Source organism: Puma concolor, chromosome E1 (assembly GCF_028749965.1).
Source record: "Puma concolor isolate L17-30 chromosome E1, mPumCon1.1.hap2, whole genome shotgun sequence".
NCBI lineage: Eukaryota > Metazoa > Chordata > Mammalia > Carnivora > Felidae > Puma > Puma concolor.
Window position 1 is genome coordinate 39,074,387 of NC_141680.1, and position 23,199 is coordinate 39,097,585.

General features: G+C 44.5%; 1 protein-coding gene and 1 long non-coding RNA gene across 2 annotated transcripts in view; one reads left to right on the forward strand and one right to left on the reverse strand.

Moving 5' to 3' along the window:
* Positions 1 to 18,373, reverse strand: part of KPNB1 (karyopherin subunit beta 1) — a 28,122-nt gene extending 9,749 nt beyond the window's left edge. The window contains exons 1-14 of the mRNA XM_086687136.1: positions 18,183 to 18,373; positions 18,021 to 18,079; positions 15,647 to 15,829; positions 12,311 to 12,511; positions 11,219 to 11,371; positions 9,049 to 9,108; positions 8,136 to 8,225; positions 7,670 to 7,780; positions 6,766 to 6,867; positions 4,738 to 4,962; positions 3,646 to 3,837; positions 2,739 to 2,869; positions 594 to 741; positions 197 to 268 (exon numbers count right to left, since the gene is read on the reverse strand). Of these exons, the coding sequence (XP_086543262.1) occupies positions 197 to 268; positions 594 to 741; positions 2,739 to 2,869; positions 3,646 to 3,837; positions 4,738 to 4,962; positions 6,766 to 6,867; positions 7,670 to 7,780; positions 8,136 to 8,225; positions 9,049 to 9,108; positions 11,219 to 11,371; positions 12,311 to 12,511; positions 15,647 to 15,829; positions 18,021 to 18,079; positions 18,183 to 18,222 (1,767 nt within the window). The 5' untranslated portion in view covers positions 18,223 to 18,373. The remainder of the gene's footprint in view (positions 1 to 196; positions 269 to 593; positions 742 to 2,738; positions 2,870 to 3,645; positions 3,838 to 4,737; positions 4,963 to 6,765; positions 6,868 to 7,669; positions 7,781 to 8,135; positions 8,226 to 9,048; positions 9,109 to 11,218; positions 11,372 to 12,310; positions 12,512 to 15,646; positions 15,830 to 18,020; positions 18,080 to 18,182) is intronic.
* Positions 18,374 to 18,504: 131 nt separating this feature from the next.
* Positions 18,505 to 23,199, forward strand: part of LOC147574322 (uncharacterized) — a 32,558-nt gene continuing 27,863 nt past the window's right edge. The window contains exon 1 of the long non-coding RNA XR_015244113.1: positions 18,505 to 19,332. This is a non-coding gene — a long non-coding RNA (uncharacterized LOC147574322). The remainder of the gene's footprint in view (positions 19,333 to 23,199) is intronic.

Below are 23,199 nucleotides of genomic sequence, written 5' to 3' on the forward strand. Positions count from 1 at the left end.
GGGCTACATTTGGACAACCCAATAAAAAACCCAAGACTGGAAGCTGCCAACACAACATAGCTGTACAACATCATAAAACGAGCAGTTTCCTCCCCTAAACTGGGCAAAAGACAAATTCTGTCTTTACGGACAGAGAAGAAAAGAGAACACTTTCTGATCGGCCTCAGAACTGGTAAGCGATAAAGCACCACTGTACCTGAAGAGTTGCGCAGAGCAAAGACTGAAGGTCATTGAACTGGATCCTATCCGATGTGCTCTGGATATGTGACTACAAAGAAAAGAAGATCATCATATTCTGAATAAACACCTTCTAAAAGAGCGCTGAACTTCCTCAATGCTTCCATTTTTGCTGGGTTTAGCAAGACCATTAAATAATCTTTACTGATTCTAACGTAGGAAATAAAAAACTCACAGATGTATATGATGTGATGTGTCTAAGTAACTGGGATGAGCAATGCAGATTTAAAGAGGCAACGTTTTTTGTATAAGCCTTACATCGTTCTGAGAAAATATATATTTACACGTAAATATAAACACCAAGAAGAGAGGACGGGCCTCCCACCTCCGACCAAGCCAGGAAAGCCCAGTCTCACCTCCATCTGGAGCACCTGCTGCAGTCGCTCCATGATAACCAGAGTAGTCTTCTGAACCGCAGGGTAACAATCCTTGGCACTGTTTTTCACAATTTCCATCAGAGATTCATATGCAGAACTCCTCAGGTTGTTCTGGTGTCCATCAGGTCTGTAAGGAAGACACAACAACAATCTTAAAGTCTCACCTGAGAAAAAGAATAGAGTTATTATGACATAGACCTTGTTGCAAAGAAAATAAGGATCCTATGGGGTGCCTGGGGGGTGGCTCAGTCAGTTAAGCATCTGACTTCAGCTCAGGTCATGATCTCATGGTTCGTGAGTCTGAGCCCAGAGCTGTCAGCACAGAGCCTGGAGCCTGCTTCAGATTCTGTTTCCCTCTCTGCCCCTCCCCCACTTACACTGTCTCAAAAATAACGTTTAAAAAAAAAACAAAAAGGGAAGAAAATAAGGATCCTAGAACTGGTACGGTTGCAAAGGTGGTTTGAGTTTGACAACACAATACAACCAGGAAATAAATTTTCAACTGTGAAGCCAATGGCTATCTTCATTATGGGTCTCCAGAGCTGGTTAAACTTTAGAATAACTCTTTGGAAATGGGCTGACATTATAGGGAAACAAATTAGTTTAAAATGCTCAAGGTGCCTGGGTGGCTCAGCCAGTTAAGCATCCAACTTTGGCTCAGGTCATGATCTCGCCGTTTGTGGGTTTGAGCCCCGTGAGCTGTGCTGTCTGTGCTGACAGCTTAGAGCCTGGTTTAGATTCTGTGTCTCCCCCTCTCTCTCTCAAAAATAAACATTAAAAGAAAAAAAAAAAAAGAATTTAGGTTTATGGGGGGAGGGGATAAAAATAAAATAAATGCAGACGAAAGCATGTGGACAAATGAAGACGTTGCCTGAATAGCTAAGAAAAAGATAATTTTCTTCATTCATCTGTGAAAGATGGTGTTATATATACTCTTGATCAGAGAAGTAAAGATAAACTAAGGAAGCATGGAAGAGTTTAAACCCAGTCTTCTTCCTAATGGTTTCTTTTGAGCATGGCTTTAGGTATAGCTCACATACAACCAAAATTAAAGGTCGTTCCAACTTATAACCCCTTAGAACTACATTTCATGGGCACATGGCTGGCTCAGGTGGTGGAGCATGTCACTCTTGTTCTTGGGGTTGTTAAGTTCGAGCTGCATATTGGGGGTAGAGATTACTTAAAAACAAATCTTTATTTTTTAAAATATTTTCTTTTAATTTTTAATGTTCGTTTACTCTTGAGAGAGACAGAGCACAAGTGGGGGAGGGGCAGAGAGAGGAGACACAGAATCTGAAGCAGGCTCTGGGCTCCGAACTGTCAGCACAGAGCCTGACATGGGGCTCGAACCCATGAACCACAAGATCATGACCTGAGCTGAAGTCGGACACTTAACCGACTAAGCCACCCAGACGCCCCTAAAAATAAATCTTTAAAAAAATTTTTTCAAAAGCTCACTTCTAAAACAACTGCATTTTAATGCCAAGTTCTTCACCTATTTTCAAAAGTAGTAATTAATGATCTGGTGTGGCGATTAAATCCATAATAAGAGCTACGATTTCCTTTATACCATAATCAAAGGCTCCTGTTACGAGTAGACACTGAAAAACGAAGGGACCTCTCTAGACCAATTCCTCTTTATATGATACTATTTTCTGACTTCACTTGTAACCTCAACATTCTGAGGTAGACATAGTCTGTATTTTCTTCTTTTTTTAAATGTTTATTTTTGAGAGAGAGAGGGAAACAGAGTGTGAGTGGGGGAGGGGCACAGAGCCCAATGCGGGGCTCAAACCCACAAACTGTGAGATTGTGACCTGAGTCGAAGTCAGACGTTTAACCGACTGAGCCACCAGGGCGCCCATGTATTTTCTTCTCTTATTTTTTAGCCCCAACATGGGGCTCAAACTCATGACCCTGAAATCAAGAGTTGCATGCTCTCACGACGGAGCCAGCCAGGTGTCCCTTTCTCTTATTTAAACAAACAGTGTACCAGAAGACTCTTTTAATGCTTCCTGTTACTATGTTCCCATGATTAGGTTATACAGAGGCACCCCCCCACCACACACAAGGCAAAAGGATTTGGATGCAAAGATACCACCCACTTCTGTATATATCAGTCACCTGTCTGTAGTTTCTAGAAGCTTCTGAACTATGAGTTCAAAAGAAGAAGATAAGCAATAGGTAGCTGGTTCTTCCTGATCATCAGCCACATCTGCAGCTTCATAAGCAGCTTCAGCCAGACTGGAGAAAGCCTTAAACAGAGACAGAGTCAACATTAGTCCTGAAAAGAACCCCTCCCCAGGACAACCTCATTTCTCCTTAACATACTATGGGCAGTGTTCGTTTCCAACTGACCTAAGAATAAATCAATGCTAGTGAATCCTCAACTTTTCCTGTCAAAGTCCTAAGACAATCACTTAACAAGAGGTATCCTTAAAATTAAATATTTATGTATTTGTTTATTTATATCGTTTGTCCCACCCCAAACTCTCTCAGCAGCAGAGTTCTTTCATCTACCACAAATACCTGCCACTACGTCATTTCTTTTTCCACTTACAGAAAGGCTTTTTAGCCCCACTCCTTCCTTGTCTGAACTTCCTCCCCCACACCCCCAAAGGTCCCTAATGAACTACCTTCAGCCTGCACTGACTCAGCATTTGGGCCGCCTACCTTCCTTCTCTTTTGCCCCCTTCTCAGCAATGGTACTTTTTGTAGCTAGCAACTCTCTACCTTAATCAAAATTTCTTGTTCCCCAAGCAACTGAAGAAAGAAAACCAGGTCCAGATAGTTTTCCCACTGGGTTAGCATGACTGTTCTAAATGGTTTGGGAACCAGTTCACCATGAGTCAACAGCTCCCACTGGCTCATGCAATTGGCATCCCCCACATTTTAATTGAAGAAATGAGAAAGGAGATGCTATTCAGAAAAGGCCTTCCAGTGAGGTAGACCCATTTCTCTCCCACACCTCCTACCTCCTTGCCCATGGCTCAGCCCAGCTCCGTATCTCCGTGGAAAGAAGAGCCCTTACCCAGCACACATTTGAAGCCACTCTGGGTTCAGCACTGAGGCCCTCAATCAGACACTGTAGCAGGGGAGTTAAGTAGACATCATTGATGGCAGCTTCAGGGAGCAGTTCACAAATTCGGCCCACAGTCCACGCGGTTGTATCTCGAACAACTACACTGGGGTCTTTCATTAATTCTATTAGGGTGGGCATAGCCTGCAAATATAGCAATTAGCAAAGCGAAGCAAAGATTAAGATTCATGTCGACGGACACCTCAGAGGAGGAAATGCCGATGGTTGGGATTTTTCCTTAAAAATTTTTTTCAGTACTCTCTACACCCAACATGGGATTCCAACTCACGACTCCAAGACCAAGAGTCACACGGTCTTCTGACTGAGCTACCCAGTGCCCCCTGATGGTTGGGTTTTAACCCAAAGCGTCAAGACAGTGTGTCATTTTAGAAGATACGTCTGTCCTGTATCCAACAGTATGATAAAAACAAAAGGAAAAGTGAAACAGTCCTCTCTTCACCAAATCCCAGCAGAGAGTTTTATTAGAAGTCTAGCAAGAAAAAGCTTCCAGCAGACTTCCGCCGAATCTCTCAGGTGGTGCACCTCCGTGCAGTGGCGATGGCGTGCGGCTCCACTGGGAGAGGCCGAGTTCCACCCCACTGCACTCCGTTCCAATGGGCTCTCGCAGTGCTTTGTAATAGTAAAATAAACACCCTGTTTCCACAAGACTTTTCGTTACACAGCTATCATTGTGTCCCAAGGACAGAATCATCACATAAAAATTACGGGGAAGGTTTATGACACAGCAGGTAAGTGAAAACACAAGTCCTGAGACTGCTGCACAGGAAGATGCCCATCCTGTCGCACACACATGTGCACACAGAAGACAGCGACACAGATCAACGCTAAGAGTTAAGAATGTTATCCTTCAGCACGTGATTAAAGGGGACTTTTTCTGCCTTTCTGTCAAGTCCTGAGTTTTGTTAACAATCCAGAAATTACCTTTGTGGAGGACTACGTACAGTTTTGTTTTTAAAATAAAGGCACACTCTCAAGTAAAAAGCTCAAGTAATAAATATCCCATTTAAAAGCCCCCAGCCTCACCTGTATAACTAGTGGTTTGAGCTGATTGGGCTCTGGTCCTTCCAAGATACAGCCAAAAGCCATTACTGCTGCATCCCGGTACCGCCAATCCGGGTTCTTGATGTGTTCTTTAATGAAGGGGAGGACATGTGGGACGATGTCATCTTCACAACAGGTGGCCAGAAGCATGAGGCACACGCCTGCCGCTTTGCAGGGGTTCCAGTCGTCGTCGTCGTCATTTTCGTCCTGATGAAGAGAATGTGGCACTAGTTTAGTTTTTGTTCAAAGAATCACTTCAACTCAAAAAAAAAAAAAAAAATCACTACCTCCAAAGGTCTTCTGACTACTCCCAGATGTCACTGGAACTTAAGTTTTGCGGATGTAAATAAAATATAAAACCTTTACACGTACGAACGTATATATACGTATATACAATATTAAAGTTTACTTATTTATTCTGAGAGAGCACACAGGCACGTGAGCAGGGGAGGAACAGAGCGAGAATCCCCCACAGGCTCCATGCTGTCGGCGTGGAGCCCAACGCAGAGCTCGATCTCATGAGCCAGGAGATCGTGACTGGAGCCAAAATCAAGAGTTGGACACTCAACCGACTGAGCCACCCCATGAAAACCTTTATGTTTGAATCTCTTCCATAAAGACTCATCGCAGCATAGCCTGTGATGCAGACAGAAGGAAGTCCCACTTCATACTACACAAGGACACAGACGACTCCCGCTACATGCAACAAGAAGGATGAAACTGGGACACACAGCAAGTGAAAGGCAGAGCAAGAGTATATGCCGTATGATTCTAGTTATGTAAAGGCCAAAATCAGTCAAAACTAATTTATGGTAGTAAAGGTGAGGGAGTGAATGACTCGGAAGAAGCCGTGAGGCGGCTTCTGGTGTGCTAATAATTATTACAGTCCAATGAAAAGTTAAACCAAAACCAACGTCAAAACCAAGATTCCATTCGCATTTCTCCGGAAACTAGAATTCACGGTCTAGCTTCCTTACTGTGGCTACTCACACCACACAATCAATTTAAGGTAGGCTGCCTTAGGCACCTTCGGGATATGACACACCTAAAGAATGATTTGTTCCCAAGTGCGGAAAACACAACAAAAATATACAAAAGCGGAGACACTAAGGTCAAAAGATAAAAAGTGGCTGTAAAACTCAAAGATGAGATGAAAATTTGAGAGAGAACCCAGTCCACTTCAAACCAAATACGTCTCTACTTCTCTTTTGAGATTGTTGTATTGAAAGTCATGTACTTTCCTAAAACCAAGTAACCTCCGTTTCCAAGGAAATTCTGCAGTGCTCAAAGTGACAACAAGGTTTCCTCAGAGCACTCCCAGCCCTCTGGTAATATTTTACATGTATCAGGAGGGAGGAGATACACAATCTTTCCAAACACCACACCAAGAAAAACTGTCATGCCCCAAATCAAAAGGGAACGATGCCAAGATACACTTCTTATAAAATAAACTTCTATATATATCCATTACGCCCCCATCTTTATGAAGTCATTACTTTTCCTTTGTCCTGGATCTTATGGATGTTAATAATCATGAAGGATCAGAAATTTCTACCACGGGTTGACGTCCTTCACCGGGATGTGAATAATTCTTATCCAACCTCACCAACATTTGAAAAGCGTACACACGTACTGTGAACTCATGAAAACAATCCAGATGTTAGCAGATAAATTAAGTGGCCTAAACTAGTACATCTCTCTCGCTAACCTTCACTGCAACTTTCATAGTGTAGGTCCCCCCCGCACGCCTTTGGACAGGGCTCAAATCAGAGCGGCAGCGGATGTAGCTCTTTTGCCATCAAGACCGAAACGGTCAGACCCAGTCCTCCCTCACAAACAACTCAGAGTCCAGAGGATCTTAGAGATCTGTTTGGCTGTTCCCGAGTCAAGCGGAACAGAACACCAACCGGCTGAAGAGTTGCCGAGTTCCCTCACGGAAACTGTTCCGGAGCAAATCAATCCTCAACAAGGTTCCACGGCTTCCCCGGCTAGATCTGTGAGGTAACTCACCTGTTTGGTTAGTGTCTGTGTGAGGATGGGAACCAGGTACTGGAGTGCTCCCTTGGCATAAAACTTGCTGGTGTGCTCAGGAGGTCGTCCTTGTTCGGCTGCCTGAGGAAAAACATAAAAGCAAATTCTGGACGGCGGCAAACAGGCGGATACTAGAGGCATACAATAAGAGGTGCCCAGGGGTCTGTACAGAAATACACCTAGCAAATGTAACATTTGCTGTGATCTCTGGAGGCGCTCACTTTTTGGTCTACTTCAATGGGATTCTTTTAGGCCATACATATAAATCCACCTTAAAGGGCCAAGGCAATCGTAAGAACTACATTCCTTTTTCACAAGCTCAATTCATATTAACAAGATGTCATCTAACTAACCTTTGGATCAAGAGATGTACTAAGTTTACGTAATGATGCCAAAAATAAAACTGTTTCTTAGTGTGCAAGACAGTGAAGGCTGGAAACAAAGCTTGAGTTCAAAGACTGCAAAGTGCAGAACTAACCCCTCTGTCTAGATCAAATTCCTTCACCAGAGTTAGTAAACTAGCAATTATGCATCCCGTGCTTGCATAAGGACTTCCAAAAGGAAATAATTCGGCGTCAGACATCACCTCATTAAATGGTGACTGCCAGCTGCCCCCTTGTGTTCACGGTACTAATACCAACATTTATAATAAATCGTGTCTGGCTGATCGGTAAAAGCATGACATGCCTCACTAAGGGTCTGTCTCCCTCCTGAGAAGCTTTGGCTAGCAGAGAAAGCAAAATCTCTACAAATGGAGACGCCCTCTAAGCTGAGTCAAAACAAGGCCTTCCCAGAGGAGACTAATGCCCATAAAGGAGCTATGTCCCAAAGCCCAAAGGGAAACAGCCCTCTCCCCCTGGCACCGACTTTCTCCCAGGCTCACCTCAGAAGCCTCAATGGCCAAGTCCATTTCCTCATCACACACATTGGACCAGAATTCTATCCCTTGTAGGGCCACCTCATCAATGTCACTTTTCATTGCTTCAATCGTGATCTTAAGAGGAAAAAAAAAAATGACACCGCAGACCCCGATTAAGTGCTAGTTCAAGTTAGACCCCTGCTTCTAACCACAGACACTCAAGTGTCAAAAACGTAGATTTATGAACGCTACGTCTGGAAGGAAAGGTAGAAACAGGAAACTGATTTAAAAATACACTCTTTACCAGCACAAAGATAGTACAAGTCTGCTTAGTACATTAGTGATGAGCGTCAACATTAACACTCAGGACTCCAGGAGTTTTCTTGATTTCAGAACATTAAGTAAAAAAATTACAGAAATAACAAGACAGCAAAAACGATGGGCTCTGCAACTAGCTACATGCTGAAATACATAGAACAGAAATACTTACAGCAAAAAGAGCAGGACCCATATACGTCTCCATGTACTGATAATATAAGGACATTATCTTTACCAGATTTTGTAAGGCAGCCACTCGTACCTTTTAAGAAGAAAAGATTACTTTGCTATTTAGCTTAACAATGTAGTCTGACAAAGATATAGAACTACTTCACACAAATGGGACAGTAACCGAAAGGGTCAGTTGAGGTACATTTGGGTAATGTCATCATTTCCCAAAAATCAATCTCTTCCCTTAGTTTTTTTCACTAGCCCTATTTATTTTTCCTCTTTCTTTCAACTTTAAAGGTGCCTGTGGAACCTATGGTGGGACTAAAGTCACAAATGCCACTGAGACTGGATGTTACTCCCACCTGTCTCGAGGGTCAAGGTTTAGGTTACAGCAACAGCAAAAGCTGTTTCAATGGCTACAATGAAAAACAATCTCTTGTGTAATTACAGCAATTAAGAATAAGGGGACCAAAAACCATTTCTTCCTTAAACCTTTTATAAGACCATAGCAACTTACATTACGTTAACTTTCCAAGTACTGTTTTTCCCTCTTTTACTAAAAACAATGTTAGATGTTAGCCAAACCTTATTTCTGAAATCACCTGATTCCCAACATCTATTTATTTTTTATTTTTTAATGTTTATTCATTTATTTTGAGAGGGAGAGAGGGAGTACACGCAGGGGAGGGGCAGAGAGAGAATCCCAAGCAGGTTCCGTGCTGTCAGCACAGAGCCTGACGTGGGGCTCAAACTCACGATCCATGAGATCATGACCTGAGCTGAAACCGAGAGTCAGACGCTTAACCAACTGAGTCACCCAGGTGCCCCTGATTCCCAACATTTCAAACTACTATGCTAGAGATGGCATTTCCTAGGAAAGATGGAAGACAGATATTATCTGACCTCATACTTACCCTTGTATCTGGACACTGTGTGGCTTCACAGACCACCTGCATAATAAAGTGCCTCTCGGACTGTAGGAAGAATAAAAAAAAGAGAATAAGATTCTTCACATATATGAAGATCCTAGACTACCTCTTCAGGGAAAACCTAGCACTCCCATAACCCTGGACCAATTGAGCAGCTTTGCCCTGACATAGTAATGGCACTGTGAAAGCTATAAAAGAGTTTGCCCCCAGTGTCTATTATATGACCTGCCCTCTAAAGAGGTCCCTAATCTTTTAATCCCCAAAATGACCTTCACTAACAAGACTCCAAGGAGGAAGTAGAAAGGAAAATGTAGGTCACAGAGTTTAAATAAAAATGGTTACAAACAAAAATCCCTACATTAGGAAAATCCATTTCTTTATATTTAAAATTTGAGAATTCAAAACATCTGCTTTACTTAGGGGACAAACTTGTTTTCCGGGAGGTGGCAAATCCCCATCAAATGTGGTAAGATACCGGAGAACAGAGCAATGAACTTATTTGCTACTATGCTAAGTCTTCTGAAATGTGAAAGGAAAAAGCCTATTTTCTAAACAATTAGAATTACAATTTGCTTTGTCTTCTTGGACCTCCCTACTTTGTCCACAAGACCAAGAAATGGCAAAAAGCACAGCTGAAGTGTCAACACACATAGATACAAAAAAACTTCCAGATGGGCGCCTGGGTGGCGCAGTCGGTTAAGCGTCCGACTTCAGCCAGGTCACGATCTCACGGTCCGTGAGTTCGAGCCCCGCGTCAGGCTCTGGGCTGATGGCTCGGAGCCTGGAGCCTGTTTCCGATTCTGCGTCTCCCTCTCTCTCTGCCCCTCCCCCGTTCATGCTCTGTCTCTCTCTGTCCCAAAAATAAATAAACGTTGAAAAAAAAAAATTAAAAAAAAACAAAAAAACTTTCAGATCATATAATCCAGCAATTCCACTTGAGTATATATGTCCCAGAGAACTGAAACCAGGGCCTCAAAGACCTAGCTGTATACCCTTGCCCATAGCAGCAGTATTCACAACAGCCAGAAGATGAAAGGAAGCAACCCAAATGTCCACTGACAGATGAATAAACAAAACATGATGTATACCCACAACAGAATATTATTCAGCCTGAGAAAGGAAATTCCGACACATGCTACAACACGTATGAACCCAAGACATCATGTTAAATGAAATAAGCCGGTCACCAAAAGGCAAATCAAATACTGTATGATTGATGACACTTAAATAAGGTATCTAGTGTAATCAAATTCATAGAAACAGAAAGTGAAAGAGTGGTTGCCAGGGCCTGGGAAGGGGAAAACAGAGAGTTGTTTAATGCATACAGTTGCAGTTTTGCAAGATGAAAAAGTTCTGGAGACTGGTTGCAAAACAACGGGAATATGTTTAACACTACTGAATTGTACACTTACAATGGTTAAGATGTAAATGTTAGGTTACTATAGATTTTAACAGAACTTAAGTAATAGGGGGAAATACTTTCAGGCAAGATAAACTTTCTTTATACATTAATTTTCAAAAGCACCCTTCTAAGGAGGTGTGAAATAGTTCAACTTCTATAATTTTTTTTTCAAGTACATTCTATGGCCAACATGGGGCTCAAGCATGTGACCTCAAGATCAAGAGTTACATGCTCTACCAGCTGAGCCAGCCAGTTACCCCCCAACCCCCTGCTTTCTTTACAGAGGAAGAGAGAGAGCGAGAGAATTTTAAACAGGCTCCACGCTCAGCACAGACACGCCACAGGACTCTATCCTACGACCTGGGATCATGACCAGAGCTGAAATTAAGTCAGATGCTCAACCCACTGAGCCCCCCAGGTGCCCCCCGCCCTTTTGAAGTAAGCTCTACAACTTCTGTCGTATTTTTAAAATCTCAGAGCACATCCACATTTTGATCTGCAGAAGGAAAAACCTAAGCTTAGAAACACTTCAGATCACATTTTCCCCAAAGCCTTATGAAAAAAGGCAAACACCTACTCCAAGACCATTTCTTACATAACACAAATCTTGAATGGAAATGAGTGCACCTAGTAGTGCACTAAATCACAAAACTTAAAACAAAACAAAACAAAACAAAACAAAACAAAACAAAAAGCCCTTTCATTTAATTGTTACTCCGCACCTTCTAAACCTTTTTGTCGAAAGAGACTCACCTCTTTGTCAAAGTTTGCTTTGGTGAACTCCAATGAGTTCAGGAGTGCATTAGTAGCCGCCAGCTTCACATTATTACTGGGCTCCTCTTTCCTCATCCCCTGGATTATGGCAGTCAGAATCTCATTGGATTTATCCTGTAGCTGCTCTGGGTCCTGAAACGAGCAGAGAAGCGCAGTGAGTAAAATAATGAGCTCATGACTAATCAGCAGTCCTTTTAACTGTGAAATCACTCGAGTGAGCATCATGACTTTCTCTGATCTCTTTCCACACATTTCCATTTAGGGACAAATCACCTGCAAAATACCCCAAGGTCTAGTGGTCCAAAATCAATCTGAAACAAGTTAAACTCATCAACTTCATCTGATTTCTTAGCACGATGACTCTGGACATGAGGTAATGCTGACTTTTTCTTCCCCCTCTTGTGAAAGGGAAATGGCAGGCTGGTGTTTTTTCTAGTCTATCTGTACCGACTGAAGTAAAGCTTCTGAGGACCAAGGATCAATACCTAGGCACACCATCTAGGCAGTCTAAGTCCAGGTAAAGTGCTGTGGACGTCTTTGCTTCATCAAGTCTGTATATGAAAACAGACACCAAGGGTGGTAACCTCAGCAGCAGCCAGAGTCCCAGGAGGGCTGCATTTCACAAACTATGCTGTGCCTATGGTGGCTAAGCCAACTACAGCAAGGGTTGGCAAACTGTTTCTGTAAAAAAAAAAATAAATGAAGAAAAACAACACAGCATCCTTGGTACACTGAGGATCTTGAGAAAGGGATCCAGGTCAGGGATGTTCTAAGGTAGAGAATATCCTCCTTTAAGAGTCTAGAATCTATGCCTCTCCAAGCATACAGATTTCTACTTTTGAGTTTGCGACCCTCAAGTCTCTTTACGTTAGGGCGTGATTAGCAGTATGAGGATAAGCCAGCTATCCAAATATAGAAGTCTAGATTACAAAAAAGCAGTCCTACTTGCAAAAACACTCTGTAGTAGCTTGGTTTCCTCCATCGTATGATAAAGAACAATCGTAGTACCATGCATGGGACAACCAGGGGGAATCAGAGCTATGTGTGTTAGATACAGAAGGCAGTACTTACTATATCTTGGCAAATGTAACCAATAGCTTCCAATGTCGACTCTTTCATGTGCTCTGTGCTGTTGGGGTTTGTGACATTGGCCACCAGCTGAGGAATGAGCTCTGGCCACTGGTTCACTGGGATCTCCGCACAAGCAATACCAGCCACACATTGTGAGGCAGAACTAGGCCGGTAAGTTTCTGTGCCCAAAGTCTGCAAAACCTGCACACACACAAAACAAGATGAAAGATATCAATTTCTAATAATATTTGAACACATTTTGCCTACCGCCAAACCTCTTATATCAGTCTCAATTTTCTGCAACATGCGAAAGTAGAAAAGGCCTAAATGGTGTAGTCAGCTGTCAAAAAACAAAAACAAAACCAGCCTCAGTACTAATACCTGCATAATCAACATTATCCTAGACCCGAGAAACAAAACTAACCGCCCCCTGCTTCTAAATGGAATTCTCCAAAGCCAGACACCTCACGTCAACGTTTAATGCAACGTAAGAAAACAGTCAGAAGGGAGACAACGTTAGAAGGCAAGGGATGACAAAATTCACCTTCCAGGCTCCTTGTTGGTGGTACAATGGGAGGATGCTCACGGCCTTATTTTGTGGACAGAAAATGGGGGGTTTTAGAATGAGGCTAACTCTGGGGCATTCAAGTGGGTCTGATTCATGGTCTAGCCTGATTCAGGGAAGAGATCTTCCCACTCATGAAACATGGAACATAGCCTCTTCCCTCTGGTCATTGGCAATTTAGCACCCGGGATGACTTTCATAGAAAGGCCTTGGTCAGGGAACATCACTAAGCGCAGACACAAAGTTAATGATGTTACCAACACCTAAGAATGAATCCTTCTTTAACTTCCAATCTAGAAGGATTTGTTTTGTTTGCCCAAGAATCAGAGAACTCTTCTCTCTGCTTTCAACAGATACCAAGAACTAGTTAGATACGCCAATTAAAAGGAGATCTGCTTATCATTAAACTGGTCTTCTTTGAAATGATAATCATACAAGGATTTATGTAAAGGGTAAAGGCACAGGTACAGATAAAGGATGAAGCCACAACTGACCCAGAGTTAATCATTACCACAATCAGCTAATTCAGTCAATGAACTCACTAAGTATCACCAGTGCACTCAAAAGGCAAACAGTTAACTGTTCCTGGCATGAACACAGGACAAAGACTAGCTGCCAGATATTCAGGCCAGCTCTGCTGACTGGGTCAGGTCACTTAGTATCCTGCTTTGTAGCTAATAATAATGAACTCCCCATCCTTCCCCTATACAGTATATCATCCCCTATCCCCACTGCCAACAGCTCTGCCCAGTAACAAACTGTTCTGATTGATTCTAAAGGAAGGCTTTGCTCTCTAGGGTTACCAGAGCTAGAATGGTACACCGACAAACTGCACACTGAAGACATGGAGTGGGCAAGTGGGGATGAGATGACCGGTCCAAAACAGCAGGGGCCGAACAGGTATCAACCCAAGTCCGACTAAGAGTTCCAGTGCAAGGTGCCTTTCCACTATGCCACACCGTCTCCTAGTACAGATGCAGAGAGCACCGAATCCCATTGTAACTTTATCTTTTCTCCTTTAAATTGCTTCTGGAAAACTCTTCATTAATATTACTTGAGGTGATTTAGGGGTCACAAATGTCTAACTCCTAAGTACAGAAATTTTTTTTTTTTTTGACCTGGGGTAATCCTAATGATTATATTCATTATCAGAAATAAGAAGAATAATGAAGTAGCTCTCAACTGTGTCCAAGACCCACATTTCAAAAAAGAAATAACCATCAACACTGAGAAAGTACTAATTACCAGAGGTACTACGAAAGGGAAAAAAGGCCATATCAGCTGGTCTTTTTTTTCCATGCAGAAGGGTTCAACAATGCATATACAAAATTCACCCAAATTTAAAAAAGTGTTAAAAGAGTGATGTGCCAAAAAGAGTCAATTACAGTTCTAATCAGGTCTCCTCTCATTTACTACTGCGTAATTCAAGGAAGAAGAGAAACTGAATGGGCACTACACGCACCAAGATTTCCAGTGACTGATGAATGAGCTTCATTTGTATCAAATTACTGAAGGGAAGATTATAATGTTATTACATAAGCAGACCCAATGTGGATAGAAATAGCTCTACATATTCCAAAAAAGATTCAAAATAAATTGGCTTTCATAATCTAGTTCCCAGTCATAAGTACCTTCGTGTAAGACTGGAGAGGGAAGGGATATATAACTTGAAAGAGAGCTTATTGCCTCAAGGGGCACATATTTACCTAATGCTGACACCTAAAACCAGGAAACAGTAAAGATGATGTGTAGAACCATGACATGTACAAGTACACATTTAGGAATCCCGCCTCCCCCGCCCCCCACCGGTTTCCCCCTAAATACCAAGGACCAACTGCTTGACTTACCGTTTTTGGTGCCTTATCCACATTAAGACAGACCACTAAGAACCTCATTAAGTAGGGTGGGTGGGGAGGACATCTGGCCGTATATTTTGAATGTTTCGCTGCAGCTAGCATTATGGATTTTAATTCAACAACAAAGTCACAAGAACTCCATGATGCAAGGGACATCCTACTTTACTCAAACCTCATCAGTCCACTCTTTGAACGCCCTGATTAAAGGCCAGATGTTTCTTAAGGTTTTCCTAATTTGCTAAGTAGATAAAAGCATCATTAACATCATACTCTATTTTGCCAATTCTTTGGGCTTGAAAGACCCAGGACACCATTTAGTTCCCCTTTGAACACCACACTGTGCCATGCCTTATATCACCCAACAATGAGAATTATCTACAGCAGAACTTCAACAAGAGCAGGGGCTGGCTGTGAAAAAAAAATCATGTTGGAAGACAGGAATATTTACAAAATACTCAAGCCTAACTCCAAAACAGAATCTCTGGAGGGAGCTTGGAAATATACTACTGTTATACATTCCTAAGTGATTCGGATAGTTCAAGTTTAGGAACCACCAATTCATATACTATGTCAATTCACAGATTCTACAAGTTGTGGCATCTAATGCAAGTTCCCCAAACCGCTACAGTTTACCTTAGTTCTGAAAAAAATTCCAATGCATTCATTAATGGGAAATCAGGGCACAGTACAGACAAGCTGAACTGAGAAAGGAAATTTTAATCACATACAATTTTTATCTTTAAGTGAGGCTTAGATCTCAGAAACCAATACACTGTCAGCTCCATCCTATGTAAACGACAAAACTGATCAAGATGTTTCTTGCAGGGGGTCCAGGAGGAAAGGATGGGGTGGGGGTGAAGGGATGTTTCTTGTTCCCAAGGGCTAACACGACCAAAAGGAAATGAAGTTACTTACGTAATTCTTGACTTCCCGTCGGGCATTAGCATCAATTGCAAGCCACCTCTGCTGATATTGTGCCTTGATATCTGGATCTTTAGATGTCAAAGAGTTCTTGATTTGTAGACCAGCTGCAACTCTGGCAACCTGACTGTTTCCTGGATTTGCCAGCACTCTGGACAGTTCCACAAGGAAAGTGGGCTATTAAGAGAAGATACATTTGTGAATGAAAATCTCTTTCAGGAATTTCACCGATTGAGGATAGCTTCCAGAGCACCACAATGCTGGGGGAAACTTAAGTTTTTCAGGACATATCACGTCTCAGAAAATGCTACAATACTACTTCGAGATTTCTATAAAAATGTTATATGGTACACAAGGAAGTCATCCATCTTCCCTTGCAGACTAAGCACTTAACAAGGAAGAGTACAGATTTTCCTACCAACATAATTCTTAGTGCCTGAATCTTCCTATTAGGTCTCCCAGGAAAAAATAAGTTTGACAGTCTAGTAGTCAAAGGATTCTTCTAGGTAATAATGCCTGATACTCAATAAACACTTAATAAATGAACCAATATGTTAGGACAGGGTAGAAAGTAAAATTGTCTCTCTAAAAAAAAAAAAAAAAAAAAAAAAAAGTCTTAGTCCAAGATGAATATTCAGGGTGGCTTTTGACCTCACATAGGCAGGTAATCTTGTATAACAGAGGTAAATACTTAAAAACCTAAAACAGATTTAGAAGGCTAGTCCTCTGTTTTAGCTTGAAGTGCTCAGCAAGAGGGGAACAATGAAAAAAGACAACTTGGAAAATCTCATAATATTTGGAAACAGGAGAAAACTGAAAGATAAAAATGTCAAGGCAAATTTGCCAAGAAAAATGATTTTATGTTTAAGAGTCAACAGTTAACACACGAAAGGCTCCTATATATTTTGGACTTGAGCTGTCCACCAAACAGTGCATTTCTGAAAAGCGTACTCAATCTTCTGTAACGCACAGGACCCCTAAACTACTCCTTGTTTACAAATTTTAAGACACACTCCTCTTCCCTACAGAGAGCTCTGTCCAATTGGAAAAGTTTTCCAATAGGAAAAACCAAAGCAGACAATTTCTTACCACTAACAAGTTCTGCAGTCACAGCAGAAGATAATTCTTAAAGGTTTTATTAATTATATACCACTAAAAAATATCAGGAATGTCGGAAATAAAATGTTAGGAATAAGACAAAACGCATATCAATTAGCAGAGGCAGAAACAGGAACATACCCCAAATGGACGTATTATTACTGGTCTTGACTACTGAAAAAAACCCTTTCTATGAAAAATTTAAGGATACAAAGAGTAGTAAAAACTAGCACATAAGGGGGGAGGGATTTAAGGCAGTTTGTATAAAATAAGCCCTGTCACTTTTTTTGTTTATATTTTGTCTGAACAACAAAGGAACACATTTGGTTACGGCGTTATTTAGGCTTATTTTCTATTACCTTTAAAAGATGTCAAGTATCAACTACCTTTCCACCTGCTCCCCATCCCCCCCAGTAAGAGGGACCTCAAAGAGAATCGTTACTGCCACAGAGGCTGTTTCAACCCCATCCATCACACATTTTTTATGCAGAGATCCGGTCTAGTGGACTCATCTTCATTTTTTCTATACCCCTTAAACTTGAAAATATTAAAATGAGGAACTTTCCTCTGTGATTTCATCTGGAAACAGGCCCGATCAAGGATGAGCCTCAGCCCGCTGTATGGATACAGATCAGTCTCTACCCATCGAAGTAAAACCAAAAAAAACCAAAAACCCCAACCCCCTCCGAACCCAAAACTAAATAACCCATGGAGGAATAACCAGGCAGAAAAGGGAGAAACATTGCCGGAATGGGTTAGGAGGTATTCGGGTACCAGGCCTGGCCATGAGCACACAACCAAGGGACATAGGAAAGGATAGACTCTGGGAAGTAGGTGGAGAGAATCATAGGGGGCACGGGACTGGAAGGAGAAGCCGGCCCGGGTCAGAGCAGGGCGGGCAGCTGGGCTCCGATCTTCCACATGGCCCCTAGGCCCGGCTCCCCCACCCCCACCCTTGCTGAACACGCAGCGCCGCGCAACCTAACTTCCCTTCCCTCCCTCTTTCTCCCTCCCGCTGCACCGCCGCCCTCAGGCCGCGCGGCGATTGGGCGGCAGTCACCCCGGCGCGCCGCGCCATTGGCCAGCTGCCGGGGCCCGGGGCGGGACACACCCACCGGCTTCCCGACGGCGGGGTTAGGTTGGACGGGGGGGGAGGGGGACGGAATGGGGCGGGGTGGGTTCCCGAGGCCTGGGCCTCCGGGAGGGCGGGAAGGCCCGCACGCAGGGGATGGGTGGACGGCGGGATGGGGGACGGCGGGGTGGCACGCACCAGGTTTTCCACGGCCGCACGCTCCAAGAACTTCTGCGCCGCTTCCAGTTCCAGCCGATCTGGGGGGGAAGGAAAGCGGGAAGGGGACAGGGTCAGAGGGGCCAGGCTTTCCCCTCCCCCCACCCGGTCACCTCAGCCCGACCCCCGGCCCCCGCGTCCTACCGGGAGACACGGTCTTCTCGAGGATGGTGATCAGCTCCATGGCGGAGGTGGTGGCGGGGATTCCTCCTAAGATGACGGTCCGGCCTCTCGGGCGGCGGCTCTAACTGGGGATGGGGGTTGGGGGTCGGGTGGGAAGGGAGGGTGGGGTGGGGGGCGGGGGTCACCACAAGCCCATTCACCGGCTCCCTCTTGGTAGTCGCCCCGGCTCCCTTTCCTTCCTCCTTTCCTTCCTTCCTCCCTCCTAATTTGCTGCTGGCGGCGGCGGCAGCTGCTTCTCTGGCGGCGGGGGAGGGACCCCGGGGGTAGCTCAGAGCGCGGCTGGTGCTCGGGTGGCGGAGGGAGAAAGAAGGAAGGGAGGCAGTAAGTGAACGGCGGCTCGCAGGGAGGGAGAGAGAGGGAGGGAGGAAGGCGGAGGGATATTCGGGCCGGACCTCTCCGCGGCGGCACCGCGCTCCATGTTGATTGGCTGCCCTCCTGGCCACGCGGAATCCCCAATTGGCCAGGCGGTCAGCGTTGAAGGGCCGCCCTGCGCCCATTCGCCTGCTGGTTTCAAGACCCGGGTTGGCTGGGCGGGCAGCGGAACGAGGCGCGAGGGTTGGCTAAAGAGAGGGGAAATTGGGGTGGGGCAGGCGAGAGCCAGCCGCTGATTGGGTTGGCCTGGTAAAGGCCTTGAGCTCAGACCGGCTGAGCGCTGGGAGGAGGGTGGACCAAAGGCGAGACTCTTGGCCCGCGTGATTGGCTGGGACACGAGACGTTGGTAGGATAGGGCGCCCGGGAGAACTGGGGAGAGGAGTTCGGGGTCGGGGCCGCGGAAAGGCGGGAGGCGCCCCGCTGCTTTAGGAGCCCGGCGCGGGGCACGATGGGACGCCCCCGGGAAGGGGCGGAGCCATGTTCGGGCTGCGGTTGGGAAAGCGCCGTCACTCCAAGGGGCGTGTCGAGGAGGGTTTCGCGGGCCCTAGCGGGGGAGGCGGGGGGGACCGTTAAAGCCCTGCACCGCGCCCACAGGAAGCTGCTTTCTTGGCCAGGCCTACTTGGTACCAGGCTCTCAGCTGGGAAGGACCTTGAAGACCATGCAGCTCAACTTCCAGTTTGCAGATGTGGAAACTGAAGCCCAGAGAGGGTATGCAACGTGTCCAAGATTACGCAGCCGGTTAGTGGCCTGCTTGGGGACTGACCATAAGCGCTCCTGACTGCCCTTGGCCTTACACGCAGCCTCCCCTTCCAGGAGGTGAATGCTAATCCAGTTCCCTTAGCCTTATTTATAGGTTTTGAGGCCTAACTAAGGTGGGGTGGGCATTTGGATGCCCTTATCCTTAGCTACCAGGTGTTTCAACCTGGGAAGGTACCCCTATAAACGCACACTCTTAAACCAGAAAGAATGTGTTCGCAGGCATAAAGGATTGTAGTTCTTAGCCTTTTTTAGTTCAAATCCTGCAAGAAACTAATGAAAGTCTTTCTGTAGCAAAATGCACATAAAGAAAACGTGCATACACTGACTTCCTCTTAGATTGGTACATAGGCTCCTGGTGAAGAATTTCCTGAATTACTACATTTTCACCATATTGAGTTAGGGTTCATTGGATGTAGCTAGTTTGTGGAGCTCTTTACCATATAGCTTGAGCTTGCAGAATAATTACCCTACTCTAGCCAAACTGGGAAAACCTAGGAGGAACTCCATCCTTCCTGAGAGGTTCCACTCTAGAATTAGGGAAGGTTGGTTAGCTACCTTTAATCCCTAAAAGAAGAAGAGGTCTTTCTCTGCTAGAGCTATCTTTGCAGTTCAGAAGCTGAAAGTGTGAAACCAACCAGTCACCCCATCCTGTGACTGGTTGGTTGGTTTCCTATGGCTTAGCAGCCCACCTAGCCCCAGCCTTTGCTTTATCTGTTAACTGAAGGAGAACTGAACTGTGTGTGTAACTTTATTAGGAGTCAGTGGAGGTTAAGTAAGACAACGTGCAGGAAAATCCTTTGAGTTGTCCTTATGTGGATTATCCATACTGCAAATGATCCACAGTTTTGCCTCACTCCAATCCAACTTTCTCCTGCCCTCCGGCAGTTTGCTCAATATGATAATACCAGTGAGGGCAAACACATTTTTAAAGTAGCTGGAATAAAATGCTGGGAAGTTATACATTTTGCCGCAAAGTTCCAGTCGTTTGGTAAGATCCTTACCAAAACCCAAGTGAAATAATTTTTTTAATTGAACTAAGGTTACTGATGGCGCTGTCTAGTCCCTATCGAAAGCACTCCACACTATCCTGCATTCAGCAAATGCTAGTGAGGCACCATAACATGAGAGTTTAGCACACAGACTCCAGAAACTTCCTGCTGCGTTCATATTCCCAGCAGTGCCACATTTTCGCCTATGTGACTTACTTTGCTTATATGTAAAATGGGGCTAATCATTGTACCTACTTCATATAGGTTTTTTGGGAGATCTTAAGTGAGTTAATACATGTGAAATGCTAGGAACACTGCTTGGCCTGTTACATATGTTATATATGCATTGGCTATTACCTATTAAGCATTATTTTGTATTAAGCAAGCAGTTCTTGGTCTTTGGCTTATTAGGAAAGAAAGACTTTAATTAATGAATCTCATAAACAAATGTAAAGTTGGAAGAGTGATCCAGTCAGAGGCTCAGGGAAAGCTTACCTGAGAAAGGGAAGAGTTATTCAGATGGAGAAGGGAGGAACAGCATGTGCAAAGGCCCTGTGAAAGGAAGGAGCACGGGCATTATAAGGAACTGAAAGAAGGCCAATACCCCCAGAGCACAGACAGCAAGGGATTGAGATAAAGTTGGGAGTGTTGAGTAAAGGAAAAAGCATATGAGACATTGTGTGCCAAGCGTATGATTTTGTCTGTATTCTAAGAGCAAAAGCAGCTGTTTTAAGGTCTTAAAATCAGTGGTTATAATGTGGACATTAGACTGGAAGGAGGGGAGAGGAGATGCAGGGAGACCAGTTAGGAGGCCATCGCCATAATCCAGATAAGAGATGATATATGTAGAAGCGAGAAGGGGAGGTTATAGTGGAAATAGGAATAGATGTCATGATTAATTGAACTTGGTAATTGATTGGAAGAAGAGGGAGGGAGCACTGGTGCCTACTTGACTTCTGGCTTACACTAGGGAATGGATGATGATGTGATGGCATCTGCAGTGTTTCCCAAGTAGGAGAAATTGGAGGCCATGTGGTCTGGTAGAATGGAGAGGTACACAGGGGCTTCACGTTTCCTTCCTTCCTTCCTTCCTTCCTTCCTTCCTTCCTTCCTTCCTTCCTTCCTTCCTTCCTTCCTTCGTTCTTCCTTCCTTTTTAACGTTTATTTATTTTTGAGAGAGACAGAGACAGAGCATGAGTTGGGGAGGGGCAGAGGGAGACGCAGACACAGAATCCGAAGCGGGCTCTGTGTTCTGAGCTGTCAGCACAGCGCCCAGCGCAGGGCTCGAACTCACAGATTGCAAGATCGTGACCTGAGCCAAAGTCAGATGCTTAACTGACTGAGCCACCCAAGCACCCCATTCGAGTTGTATTTCTTGAGCTGTACTTGGTGTCCGCAGGTTTTAATATGTTATTCTGTGTAACTTTTTGAACGTCAGGAATATTCACGTCCGATGGACAAATTCTGAAATTAAAGAGAACTGGGTTTTCGTCTTACTCTGCCACTTCCTGCCGTGCGCTCTTGAACACGTTACTTAACCTCTTGGATCCGTGAAATGGGGGGAATCTGTGCGATTTTGAACATAAATGGGAACCTCTCCTCAAAGTGCTCGTTGCAAGTGTCTTGTGCCAGGAGACGCTCACCGGCATCTTTGAAGCAAGTGTGTTCGTGAAGGGACAGACCTGCTGGCGTGTCCCCACCCAGTCACGCAGCCCACGGTGCCTGTGGGTGAGAAGACTGGCTGCAGGGGGAGAAGCAGTCAGGCTGTGGCCTGATGCCCTTTCCTCCTGAGCAAAGCTAACTGACCTCAGAGGGGTCAAACCGTGGCTTCCTCAGCACTGAGAAAGAACGGAGGTGAATACAACCCCTGGAGAACTGAGTGCCCCCTGCTTAGTAATGGGGCAAAATATTATTGCCATCTTCCTGACTTGCCACATCACACTTCGTCCAAGTAATTTAGGAAAGAGATCATTTGCACGGAAAAGCAGGGCAGAAATGCTATTATCATAAAACACCTCTCTTGTTCCCTGTGGCCGGGCCCTTTGCTCACTAGGCTCTAGCCTTCTTGTGGTTCTTTGGACACACCTTGATCTGTGAGTCTCAGGACCTTGGCATTTGCTGTCCCTTCTGCCTGGGTCACTCTCCCCCGGTCGTTCCTTCCTGTTCTTCTCAGTTCAGATGTCACTTCTTCAGAGAGGCGTTCCTCGATCACCCCATCTCAGGTAGTTTCCAAGATACTCGTTGTGACAGGACCCTACTTGATTATCTTCAGAACTTCTCGATACCCGGAATGATCTGTTGCTGCTCTCTGACCCCACCCCCGCCAGAATGCGTGTTCCACAAGAGCAGGGATCATGTCTGTCTTGTTTGTCGCTTAAAATTGTGTCTCATGCCGTGGTAGGTGCTCAAATATTTATGAAATGGACGAAGCATAACTAAGCATGCAACATGTTCTTCTGGCCTGTGAGAAGTGACTGTCTAGTTGTGTTATAACGTGCTTTATAACTTACCTCACCCTCTTTTCCAGTGTTACTCATACTGGACCGCATGCGTTACCTTTGGTCCAATCAAGCCAACCATGTCACTGTATCCTGCAGAAGTAGCTCATCACTGTCCCAGGCCTGTCCCAGGCCTGTCCCCCACCTGGAATTCCCTCTTCGTCCCTCTCTGTCTTCAAGGTGGTACTCTTGTTAATTTGTTCATTGGACTACATTAATTTTGGGGCTCCCCTCCCCTGGGCATTTCAAGTTTAACATGGGACTATGAAAATGGCCATAAGAACCGTATGGAGCTAAAGTCTCAGAGAAGGAAGAGAGATGTGTTTCCTGGCTTAGTTATGAGAACGCTTAGTAGACAA